The sequence below is a fragment of the Pseudomassariella vexata genome (genome assembly GCF_002105095.1).
Source record: "Pseudomassariella vexata strain CBS 129021 chromosome Unknown BCR38scaffold_17, whole genome shotgun sequence".
Taxonomy (NCBI): domain Eukaryota; kingdom Fungi; phylum Ascomycota; class Sordariomycetes; order Amphisphaeriales; family Pseudomassariaceae; genus Pseudomassariella; species Pseudomassariella vexata.
In genome coordinates this window covers 558016-569971 of record NW_024467972.1, presented here as the reverse complement: position 1 = coordinate 569971, position 11956 = coordinate 558016, and the positions used below count along the sequence as shown (strand labels likewise).

The window sequence follows — 11956 nt, the reverse complement described above, 5'->3', positions numbered from 1 at the left end:
TTATTTGGTCGCGACTGCCTGATGATGATTGTATGGGAGGCAACAACCGATGACATAACCTGATTGGGCTGATTGGGTACCATTTCATGGTGGAAGTGAACGGAGCAGAGCTAGTATCTTATCCCTGGAATACTTCACTTCACATTCCACCACTTTTCAAGAGCTTTGCCGTATCGAATGTCCACACATTGACATTGCAACAGCCAGAAAATCGTCCGCATCCGCGCATCCGCGATGTCATCAAATCCCCTGAGTCCGTCTGTCATCCTCCAAGGGATGGCAGACGCCTTGTCGCCAAAGCTCGATGGTGACAACACATCCAGTCTCAGTAGCTCTCATGAGGCTCTGGCACTTTTCACGCATGCCTGCATGGTCTCACTAGGCTTTCGGCTGCTGGGATTCGATGAGGAAAGGACCGAAGAATCAAAATGTCGCGAAATGGCACCACGTCTTCCCGAAAACTGGAACGCATCATTTAACACCTGCGCTTTCGTCTACGCCCACTCACAATCAGCCCTTCGCTTTGTCATCAAGACCGACCGCATCGGTGGCAAAGCTGAAATTCGAGGCCTGGCCATCGAGGACGATCGAATCACTCGTGTCGAGGTCACAACTAAGGACTTCATCTCGAACGGCGCGCTCCCAGTGCGCATCCCGCGGAGGGATGACTCGACCGAGGATCGATCTAACCTACCGCAGAAACTGAAAAATGTATTTATTTCGGAGGGGCGCATCACAGATCTTGCCAACTTGATCAAGATCAAGATCATCCAGAAATTATTACCAGCACTACAGAAGGAGGGCTATGAGGAGACGGAAGACGATCGCGTCGCAAGAGACGATGCAGACGAGGCGGGACGACGCCCACCGAGACAGCCGTATATGCCCGACCCGTTACCTCAGCCTGCGAATCCGTATCCCTTCAACGATCCCCTGAACCCGCCACCTCGCAACCCGGTGCCAGCTGGGGATTTCCCACCCCCGAGTTTTGAGGATCCTTACGATATCAATCGGCCTCCCCGAGGACAGTTCCCACCTAACAGATCACCATTCGGGAATCTTGGTGCGGATGACTTGAACCCACCAGGCCTTGGCCCACATGATCCATTCCGACCGAGTCTCGGCGGCGGCGGCTTGCCGCGACCCGGTGGACCCCGGGGCATGCATCCAACCTTTGACGATCCCATGTTCGGTGGTATTGGGGGTGAACCTGGATACGACCCACAGGTGCCGCCGGGAGCCCGGTATGACCCACTTGGGCCGGGAGGTGTGCCGAGACTTGGCGGCCGGCGCCCCGGCGGAGGGAACGACCCATTTGGTGGTGGTGGAGGCTTCGGTGGCTTCGGAGGCTTCGGGGGCGGAGATATCATTTAAAGAACGCACGGCGTTACGATCGTCTCTTGTTCAGCAGAGATTGGCGGACAAAATCACCCCTTTCCTGGATTGGTGGGACGGGACTGGGAAAGAATTGTACCAATATTACGGATCTCACGAGATTATGAGGTTCGCACCAAATGTGGCTGTGGTGCACGAGTGTATTTTGTATTTTAATGACAGCTTACCATGCATCTAACATCGTTCATCTTAAGTACTCTAAGGAGCAAATTTCTCCTAACGCGGATTCCTAACCGCTGGTGCAGCGAAACGAGATAATCGACCTTTGAGCCGTTGGTTGAATACATGAGCCCTATTCCGAAGTTATTTATTACGTCTATGGACTTGAAAACTCGATGAGTTTACTATTGACACTGCAGGTGGGCTTCTTGGCCACACTTGCACGTAGCTCGATATTTTCGGTTCTGTCAGCTTACTAGCCAAAACCACTGCCGGCTCTAAACGTGCGAATCGCACCAAATCTTGAGTCATATAGCATGACTCGGTTTTACACGATTAAGGAAGTCAAAAAATAGATGACTATGGGATAAGAACGCTAAATCATGACTGCGATGCCGAAAACAGCTGCGGAAGATACTTCATAAGCTACAATACCTGACATACTATACTCTAGACTGACCAAGGGTCTACATATCCCTAGTCAGGACTCGTATAGCCAAATGCACAGAGTCGACCGGATTCAAACCCAAAAGGGTCCAGAAATGAAACCCGAACGAAGCTAGATGACGATTTTGAGATTAGTTGCACTCCAGCACGATCCCCCTGCCCATATTGCAAGCCAACTTTCCAAGGGAGGATCAAACAGTTTCATCATATCCGCGAACACAAAGGCACACATGATAGCATGGGGATGGAACTAATCACGAAAGACATACCTACTCTGGTGCTGAACCAGTTTGGTATGATCCAAACTACAGTCCACATCAAAAGTGCCCGGACTAATGTAACTTCGAAAAGAATGGAGCCTGTTACTTCCCAGGCAAGTCTATATTGACTGTCATCTTGATCTAAGCATTCCGGGATAAAACTTCGTAGTAACATTCAACCGACTTAAGTGGTAAATCAATCCAGTTGATCTGGCCAGTGGGGACTAAAGCGACTAGCAGTCCAGATAGTGCGAGAGTCATCAAAATTATTCTTATCCAAACCAGTGTTAGACTGGCCTGGAGCGTCATTTGAGGACTGGAATAGTAGCAACATGCGTCGCAGGCTCACCTGGATCTGCCAATGATAAGCGGAGATAGAGCATAGCGTCATCTAGCCACTTAGGAGAAGGGAAAGTCCATTAATAAGTTGTGTATCGCTGAATGATAGTGTGCACCTAAGTTGTGTCAGTAGCGGGAATCGGTAGTGCGTGTCTCACGGGACCTCGTACGTACTCACCTTCTCGACATAATCGACACGGGGTCTTCCACCGGCGTTTTACACTTCATTATGATAGAACGCACCGATCCAGATAGGCACACAACCTCTTGTTGTCTAGATCGATGGCAAAAACAGAATGGAAAATCATGAGCACAAGAGTTTTCTAGGCGGGTCATCGAGGAACTCCGAGCAGTTGCACATCTTGCAGTAGGGCTGAATAGTCGGGTAGGCTTCCCTCGCAGGAGAGCTTGCAGGCTGATGATAGCAGGTAGGTTGTAGTTTAGGAGTGCTTCATAAGAGACATGATGTGGTTACATTATTCGATAGCGGAGATACCAAATGGAGTTTCTGGCATCAGCAGAATGAGCTGGTCGACGTCCCTAGTCGATATCAGCTCATGAAGGCTGGCCAACTAGCCCGCCCTCCTTCTGGGAGAGAGCCTTCTCAAAAATGTGAACTTGGTGTAACATGCAATCAATTTCTGCACTCATCGATTGTGGTTGGAGCGAAACCAAGTGCGTCATATCCGGCGTGGATTGCATTTTGTTTTGGCTCATAACCGTATATAGGCCCGAAAATCCATGTCAAAAAAGCTTAGGAGGGTTGTTTCGATGATGATAGAGGTAGGTCGAATCAAACAATTAACATGATGCCTACACAGCTCAGCCCAGTCCCCAGTTTTCCAGAGATAGTTGATAAACGGTGCTCTCAGCCGACCTGTCGTGGTCTTTACGCGCGCAACTACATTCAGGATCATGGGTGGGGAAGGAGGCCACAGACTGGCATTCTTGAAATTTGTCCCAACGCAGATGGGTTGTGATTTCGAGATACGCAACTATAAGTGGTTATATTGGCATCGTACACAGTCAATTTGTTTCTGCGGCAGAGAACAGGAACGCTCTGGTAGTCAGACGTCATTATTCGATGAAATGCTTGAAGTTGCTTCCAGCTTAGCCTTGCCCTCTTCGACCCAGCACTCGAAGAACAACGGCCCAGCTTCAATAGCTCGCAGCGGTGTCGTCTTGGCTCCACCGACGTCTTTCCCAGCTTCGCCATGATCTTTGGACTGGATTTGTAGGTTGGGCTCTGATGGCATCCAGTGCTGAGGGTGCTACCACACCATTAGCACGAGCAAATGCAATCAAGCAAGGAGAAGCTTTGTGTGCACATACCCCTATAGGTGCTTCGCCCTCATCTCTCAACTCCACAGCGATTGTGAACGAACAGCCTTCGGGTAATGAAGCCATCTTCTCAGCCGCATAGGCCATCCTGCGGATCCCAGCACGAAACTGCTCGTCCACATTCGTCCAATTCACCTTGTCTCCACCAACTTCTGCCCCTTCCCGACCGTCATCCTCGTCTCGACGAGCCAAGCCCTTTGCTTTTCCCTCCTTGAGACCCTTCCATGCGGGGAACCCACCAACATCGATCATCCATCTTTCCATGGCTCTAGACTCGGCGTCAACAATTACCGTGGCAATGCGGTCCACTGCGCCCAGAACAAGTTGTCCCTTTACTGCATCGACTGCATCGCGAATCCAAGAACATACTTGTGGGTGCCGGGATTGGTGCACAGGCAAGTTGTAGGCACGAGTTGTGAGGAAGGTTTGTGAGGGGTATAGAGAACGGTAGAAGAGGATATTGTGGATTGCCACGGTAAGAAATTGTGAGAATGAGTCTAAGAGCTGGGAAGCTTGAGAGAAAGGAATGAGCGGCGGTTGAGGTTGTGATGGCGCTGGCATCTCGACGTTGTGGAGTTCAAGGAAACGTTGTTCATACCATCACTTAGCTGCCGCAAAGACGCGTCGAGGGGCAGTTTCAAAAGGTGGAGAGCGCGTCGTTAGAACACCAACTCACGTGCTCAAAGCTACCAGAAATGGCTATTGCTATAAAGAGGCTTTGTTCTGAACCCGATATCGCCCATTTACCGAGGATTCACAAGGTTAAATGATCGACGCCAAGAACTTTAAGAAACGGTCAACTAGCAAAGGCGGGACAGACGCGTTCTAGCGGTGGCGAGGCTAAAATCCACAGCACGGCCTCTAAAGCATCTTAGGGATAAATAATAAATCCTGATTCGACCAGCCGCGGCCTGAAGGCATCGTAGGCCTCTGTTCCGACCACAAGACATGCGCATACGGTGTTCCCTCTGAAACACATCAAACACCCGAGCGTGGACATCACAATTTTGAAGCCGTCTACACCCAACTCGACTGGTGGATCTCCAGCTTGTGGACCTAAACGTCGTCTTGGTGGGGGAGTTCGAACGCGACCCTACTATTTCACCACCCAAAGCCGCTCTACACTCAACCCCTCTCGAGTACCTGACACGATTCAGCACCCATCACCACGAACACGACGGCACGATGGAGGACCAGCTGGTTCAGGTGCTGGCCAACACGCAGCTCGCTGCGGAGGGGCCGCGCAAACAGGCCGAACTCGATCTGAAACATGTCGAAACGAATCCTGCCTTTCCTCTGTCCCTTGCCAACATCGGAAGTCATAGCTCCATTGCCCTCGAGGTCCGACAAGCCGCATTGTTGAATCTGCGTCTGTTTATTGAGAGAAACTGGAGTGGCGAAAGCGACGAGGGCCCTGTCATACCCATCTCAGATGCCGTCAAAGAACAGATGCGCCCCGTCGTTCTTGACCTTGCCTTGGGCTCAGAAGACGACCGCAAAATCAAGACGGCAGCCAGGTACGTTGGACTCTGTCAAGGTATCCAGAGCGTATTAGAAAAGTCAAGCTACGGTTGAGACATTGGCTCTGGGACCTTCTCCGAACCCCATTTCTAGCGGGGTGGCAACGCCCCAGAAATCTCAGCTCTGACAGGGTTAGCTGGTTATACTGACTTTGTGAATAGTTATGTTGTTGGCAAAATCGCCAATGTCGATTTTCCAGACCATTGGCCGACGTTACTCCCCACCCTCCTCAACGTCATCGCCACGGGTACAGATGGCCAATTGCATGGAGCTCTCAAAGTCCTCTCCGACCTAGTTGGGGATTGCCTGAGTGACGACCAGTTTTTTACCATGGCACGGAGCATTGTGGAGGTCGTATACAATGTCGCTTTGAATGAGTCTAGGAAGCCTATTCTCCGCGCTCTGGCCGTTTCCGTCTTCCGGGGTTGCTTCGATCTCTTCGATATTGTCAAAGACGACCATCCCGAGGAAGTGAAGGGCTTCGCACAAGAGGCACTTGCGGGCTGGTTTGAATTCTTTTTGCAGATAATGAAGGTCCCGCTGCCCCCGCACGACGGTTCGTCTAATAATCAACCCGAGAGCTGGAACGGAATCGTCGCATTGAAGCTCCAGGTAGTGAAGTGTCTACTCAAGATCAGAAACGTATTCTCAAATATGTTGCTGCCACGCGTTTCCGAGTTCTTCGACGCTGCCTGGGAGGAGCTTTCGCTTTTAGAGGGACCTCACGAGCACATGTACATCGAGAACGATGCTCAAGGGCGGTTGGAGGATTCCGATGGCCTTCCATATACCTTGGACTTCCTCGTACTGGAGGAACTCGACTTCCTCAAAGAATGTCTCAAGGCGTCACCGGTGCAGAAGAAGTTAGAGGCACAACTTGACGCGTACGCCGCAGCACACGAGACGCCCTGGGTGTTGAACCTTATGAGAGTTGCGACGTCCTATGCACGCATCCCTCGGGAGGATGAAGATCTGTGGGAAATCGATTCAGGCTTGTATCTGGCCGAAGAAACCTCTGTCAGCGCAAACTACACACCCCGCACTGCCTGTGGCGATCTTGTCATCAAGCTGGGCGAGTGGCAGAAGCAGCGGGCCCTCGAGGGCTTATTCGCCTACACCAAAACGTTATTCATAGGTGAGGCCACATCGTGGAGAAGACAGGAAGCCGCCCTCTTCTTGCTTAACATGCTAGTGAGCGACTTCTTGGATTGCGACAAGCCCGTTTCCGAGGAGATCGTACAAGCATACCTAGAGTTGGTCAACTATACCATCAACGCCGCCGAGCCCCTTCTGCGTGCTCGGGGCTATCTTGTAGGCGGCTTGCTTGTCCAGTGTAGCAAGATAGCCGCAGGCTTGTTTGATCGTACTGTCGACGCCATCACCTCAGGTGATTCCGACCTTGTTCAGCTGGCATGTATCAAGGCTGCCGAGGGATTTATCAGGAGCAACAACGTTGATCGGTCAAGTCAAGCAAAGGTGGTTGGCGCCGTTTCACAGTGGATCCAAGGCAAGGACATGACAGAGGTCGCAGAATCAGACGATACTCTGGTGACTTTGGCCGAGACTCTGCGCGCCGCAATCAACCTAGACATGAGCATAGCCGTGTCAACCGAGGTGCCAGCTCTGGATCTCCTGTTCCTCATTGCGAAGCATGGAGCCACCAACTGGCAGACTACGATGCTCATCTGTGAGACGTTCGAGGATGTGGTCCAGACGATGCGTGATGCTAGTTCCTATCAAGCTCTCTGCGCAAAGGTTCTACCGACTTTAACGGGTGCATTCGATGTTGCTAATGTCACAGAAGATAACCCCTTGGTTACGGTACGTGTTCATTAAGCTCTGCGCTTCATCCAGCGACCATTTTATGCTGACGAGCAGTAGTTCGCGACGGAGTTGATGGCCTCTTTGACTCAATATGGCTCAACACCACTTCCTCCCGGATTTGTTGCGGCATCGCTGCCGAAACTGACACGCCTTCTCATGGAGTCGGGCGAAGGTGAAGTCCTTCGACCTGGTGCCGAGTCCGTGAAATATCTCCTCTCGCATGATCACCAACAAGTTTTCAGCTACCACGACGAGAACGGCCGTACCGGACTGGAGGTTTGCCTTCATATCATTGACCGTCTACTGGGTCCGGAAATCGAGGACAACGCCGCCTCAGAAGTTGGCGGTCTAGCTGCTGAGCTGGTTTTAGCAGCTGGCCCTGAGCGACTCGGCCCCTTCCTGCCTCAATTACTTCAAGCTGTTGCCAACAGATTGGCCACCGCACGGGCTGCTCCTTTCATCCAATCACTGATTTTGGTCTTTGCGAGACTGTCTCTTGACAGCGTTCAAGACGTGGTGGAGTTCCTCAGCACAATCCAAATTGAAGGTCAAAATGGACTGCAAGTTGTACTGAGCAAGTGGCTGGAGAACTCCGTGAGCTTCGCCGGCTACGATGAGATCCGTCAGAAGTGAGTTGTTGATATAAACAAAAGAAAAAAAACGCTGAGCGCTAACTCATACATCCAGCGTTATTGCCCTTTCCAAGCTGTACAGCCTGGGTGACGCCCGTGTCGCACAGACCATGGTAAAAGGCGACCTCATTGTTCCCGTCAGTAACCGCATCATGACGAGATCAAGAACGAAGCAAAGTAGGTCTCCACTATCACCCACTTGACCTTGCGATTAATGAATGTAGCAGCGCCTGACCAGTACACAATCATCCCTGCCCCTCTCAAAATTCTCAAGGTTCTAGTTGAAGAGCTCATGTCCGCCTCGGGCATCCAGAGCGCCGCCGTCGCCGCTGCTGCTGCCGCGGCCGAGTTTGCAGATGAAGATGACGGCGAGGACGGTTGGGAAGATGACCCGGACACAGTCGATTTGTCGTTTGGTGGAACCAAGACGGATCTTATGGGCTTCTTGGAGTCAAGCAACATGCGCAACCGCGACGACGAAGCGCAAACTTACCTCACCGAATTCTTCTTGAAGTCTGCGCGGGACAACACGGCTGACTTTAAGAACTGGTACGAGGCGCTGACGGAGGAGGAAAAGTCCAAGCTGAATCAATTGGCCAATGAGCAGGCCTAGACGCCATGATTCCCTGCTTGCCCGTCCTTCGATCAAGCTAAAAACACCATTGGGGTCTATACCGAAGCTGGGACGCAGTTCGATGGTGAATCGGTTACCAAATGGATCATGCGATATGATACCGGTGCGGTTGGATGAGTAAGCAAGCATACTCTACCGCCTCCGCGTCGCCTCGTCCCCGCCACTACTTACCTATGAGGCCATACAGTAGATAGATTAGTTTCACAACGCCCAAGATGCCGGGTTTGATGGAAGGAAGATGACCAACAAAGTTGACCAAGGTGCCGCTGTAGACATAACGGTCGCTGGTCTAGCTAGTGGTCGAGACGTGGTATTATACTTCAACGTAGTGATGAGATAAATTTATAGTACGAAATATATGACTTTATTCTTGAGGACCGTTTATTGTTGCTTCAGAGCGACGAAAAGGCAATGTCCACATGTGAGCCGCCCAAATTGGAAAGCGGGTCTTGCAGCAAAGAGCTGGGAGGCGACGGGATTGCTGTGCGTGTTGTCCTCGAGAAACTGGCCAAAAGTACTTTACGACCCCTTACGGGCACGCATACCTGTCATACTTAGTGCCATAGATCTACGGTATGGACACTGAACAGGGTGTCGGCTCTATTTTTACTATTGAACAACTACTTGAGTACAACCCTCTGTCTTGCCTACTATGTTTCCCCTAGACTCTAGAGACAAAGATTATTCTCAATATGCTCATATAATAAAAGAGCAGTGGAGAAACGTGCAAGAATATTATTTATAAGCATTGAACCTTGAGCTGCGGTTTTTCCTCCTACAAGACGCCCTCCTTCTAGAGATAGCTAAAAACCCCTATTCCGAACTACAATGCCCCGAGTCCTCGAGTTACGGTCTCCCAAGACTTCCATACTATTCTGTGACCTACAAGCCCAAGGACTGGCTCTCCACCTGTGCCATGCGCCCGGTGCTGACATCAACAAACATGCTTGTTGGAAGAACCGCCGCCGCCAGCGCCACATACCGGCCTTCTTAGGGACGACACATTATTCCTCCAGCGCCTGCTTAATACTTTGACATTCCCAAGACCTCAAGTCTTGTCGTCTATAACATCAGAAGGAACTTACGAAACTCTTCATTATAGAACATTGTCTTTATTAGTATTGACATTGACACATTAGGCGATGAATATGAAAGACCTTCTTTACTCTACCCGATCCAATTCAACGTAGATACTCATTACTCAATTGATACAAACAAAGCTTGATCGACACCTCAATAAGTGAAGGCTTCACCAACGTCATGAGATCGTACCAAATCGTCATTGGGAATGCCAAATCTTGCCGTAACGCAGCTCGACGTTTTCTATTTGAAGAAACACAACCGATTGCCACATCCGTAGTCATGTCATTGTTCGCGCCTCTCATTCCAGGTGATCCAAATATCGTGCTAGTTTTCCACAGACCCAATAGCAATGTCAAGTTCCTGAAAATTATCGGTATCGATACGTAACCGTTGTGTATTATCGACGTTGTAAAAGCAGCGTAATATCCTTTCAACCCGCATCATAGGCTCGTTTGGGATGATGCGCTAGATGCCACTGGCGTTCTGTTTGAAAATGTCCATGCCACTAGGAACAATGTATAATTTGCGTTAGTATCTTTGTTTGGCATTGCTGTGAAGGATGCCGAGCGGCTGGAATGTAAATCCTGTGAGGGCTAGCGGAGACTATTCAGGCTCGTCGAATAGGCTCCGCAACCGTTTACTTCGATCGAGAAGAACCATGAGCGAATAATTCATTGAATCAGACCCCCGCGGATCTAAGATAATGACACAAACTATATCGCTTCTTAAATCTAGCCTTGTACTAACCAACTGCAACTGGTATTTGCGGAGACGTAGAAATTTTGTTTCATACCTATTCTCCAACCACCTTTTTTGATATTTGGTGATTATAAGCTGCTTGTATAGCCCGGCAGTGGTGATATATCGTCAATCTCATTGCAGGTAGCAGGGCTATTGCGGAAGGGAATCCCTGGTATGTTCGACTCCAGGAAGCACCACTTGACATATGATCACGAGCCAATGATCTCCAACAGCACGTGAAGACATTGTCACTAGGTTCTTACTCCCTAATCTCAGCAGGTGATCTGCAAATTGGCTGAAACCAACCTCAAGTGGATATCCAGCCTAATGAGGCATTGGTAGCGACTGTCTCCCAGAAACGCTTGCAAGAACCAGCCGAAAAGCTCGAAGTAACCACTGGCAGATTGGTGGTTTTGATACGAGTTTTGCGGCTCAAAACAACGCCGAATAGACACAAGTCCTTGGGTGTGCCCCAAGAGCTATAAGTCTCCTTTATCGACTGCTTTTGGCTGTCCATTGGCCGCAATGTGCCCTTAATGCTTCTGCACGTCTGTAAAGTCCATTCGAGCCTTGCCATGCCGAAAATTCCATACTAGGTAGAAACAGCGATTGGCTGCTTACTCGCTCTCGTGATTCTGCACTGGCTTATCAGCAAAGTTGGTCCTTGGTGACCCAGCCCTCGCCGGCCCAAACCTTGAACTGGGACTAGTCCCGTCCGCTCCAAATCGAAACGTCATCGTCCATCTCTACCGCCTCTCCCTTCCTAGAAGTCTTACGAGTGCTCTCCAGGTGTCCGATGCGTATGACTTGCACACCACTGATGCACGTGTCATTACCCTCCAATCCACCACCATCGATTGGCTCCTGTTCACGCAGATATGGCGCAAGAGGCGTCATTCGCAGGTCATCAGGTCGCCAGGTGTGCAGACGGTAGGCGATTCACGCATCACCCGAAACCAGCCAATCTAGACAATGGAAAGTCTATGATGGCTCCGGACACTACGGTCGCATGGAGGGGTTCCTACCCTCTTTTATGTGTATGCCATCTTGGTGTATATAAACGTGCTCAAACTCCCTCTACACACCTTGTTGGTCAGACATAATATCTCAAACCATTCAGTCCAATCAAAACTTGCTCGAACAGCCTCGCACTAAAATTATTTCCATTAATCCAACTTTAAAACACACAATTATCATCATGGGTGGATGCAACTGCGGAGCTACTGGCGGATGCTCGTGCGCTGCCGCGGGACAGAGTTGCAACTGCGGAGGAACTTGCTCCTGTTCCGGATGCGTAAGTTTCTTTAACATATACTTATGTTCACGGCAACTGACTGATTCGGTGTTGCTAGAGCAAGTAAACTGTTCCAGTTACCCTGGGCCGATCGACCTGACAAGCAATGTGCCCGGGGAGTGGAGGTATTTCAATGGTTTGGACGAGAGACCGGATGTTACTGGATTATGTTCTCGTGCGCAATTGAACGAAGTCACTCGTTAACACAAATCAAACCTATCGTTAACTAAAAACCATTCGTGTCTATGAATAATGTGGCCTGAGGATGCGTCTAAGCCAGTGCGAT

General features: G+C 50.2%; 3 protein-coding genes across 3 annotated transcripts; 2 read left to right on the top strand and 1 right to left on the bottom strand.

Moving 5' to 3' along the window:
- BCR38DRAFT_448305 (PI31 proteasome regulator N-terminal-domain-containing protein) lies at window positions 1–1671 on the top strand. The gene has a single exon (XM_040861220.1). It carries the CDS (start codon window positions 235–237, stop codon window positions 1372–1374), a length of 1140 nt encoding a protein of 379 aa, XP_040711213.1. The 5' UTR covers window positions 1–234; the 3' UTR covers window positions 1375–1671.
- Window positions 1672–3464: 1793 nt separating this feature from the next.
- Window positions 3465–4552, bottom strand: BCR38DRAFT_448303 (HORMA domain-containing protein). Its single transcript, XM_040861219.1, has 2 exons — window positions 3933–4552; window positions 3465–3871 (listed from the first exon to the last, which is right to left on the bottom strand). Exons 1-2 carry the CDS (start codon window positions 4500–4502, stop codon window positions 3668–3670), a joined length of 774 nt encoding a protein of 257 aa, XP_040711212.1. The 5' UTR covers window positions 4503–4552; the 3' UTR covers window positions 3465–3667.
- Window positions 4553–4698: 146 nt separating this feature from the next.
- Window positions 4699–8926, top strand: BCR38DRAFT_448299 (importin-beta domain-containing protein). The gene is made up of 5 exons (XM_040861218.1): window positions 4699–5458; window positions 5624–7283; window positions 7344–7915; window positions 7974–8095; window positions 8146–8926. The coding sequence occupies exons 1-5, from the start codon at window positions 5127–5129 to the stop codon at window positions 8529–8531; spliced, it is 3072 nt and encodes a 1023-aa protein (XP_040711211.1). The 5' UTR covers window positions 4699–5126; the 3' UTR covers window positions 8532–8926.
- The last annotated feature ends 3030 nt before the right edge of the window (window positions 8927–11956 follow it).

Excerpts from the sequence above, each read along its gene's own strand:
- BCR38DRAFT_448305 (XM_040861220.1), top strand. The coding sequence starts at position 235 with ATGTCATCAAATCCCCTGAGTCCGTCTGTCATCCTCCAAGGGATGGCA.
- BCR38DRAFT_448303 (XM_040861219.1), bottom strand. The coding sequence starts at position 4,502 with ATGCCAGCGCCATCACAACCTCAACCGCCGCTCATTCCTTTCTCTCAA. Across the intron at positions 3,872-3,932 it reads AGGGCGAAGCACCTATAGGG|CACCCTCAGCACTGGATGCC; the intron begins GTATGTGCACAC and ends ATGGTGTGGTAG.
- BCR38DRAFT_448299 (XM_040861218.1), top strand. The coding sequence starts at position 5,127 with ATGGAGGACCAGCTGGTTCAGGTGCTGGCCAACACGCAGCTCGCTGCG. Across the intron at positions 7,916-7,973 it reads TACGATGAGATCCGTCAGAA|CGTTATTGCCCTTTCCAAGC; the intron begins GTGAGTTGTTGA and ends TCATACATCCAG. Across the intron at positions 8,096-8,145 it reads GAGATCAAGAACGAAGCAAA|CGCCTGACCAGTACACAATC; the intron begins GTAGGTCTCCAC and ends TGAATGTAGCAG.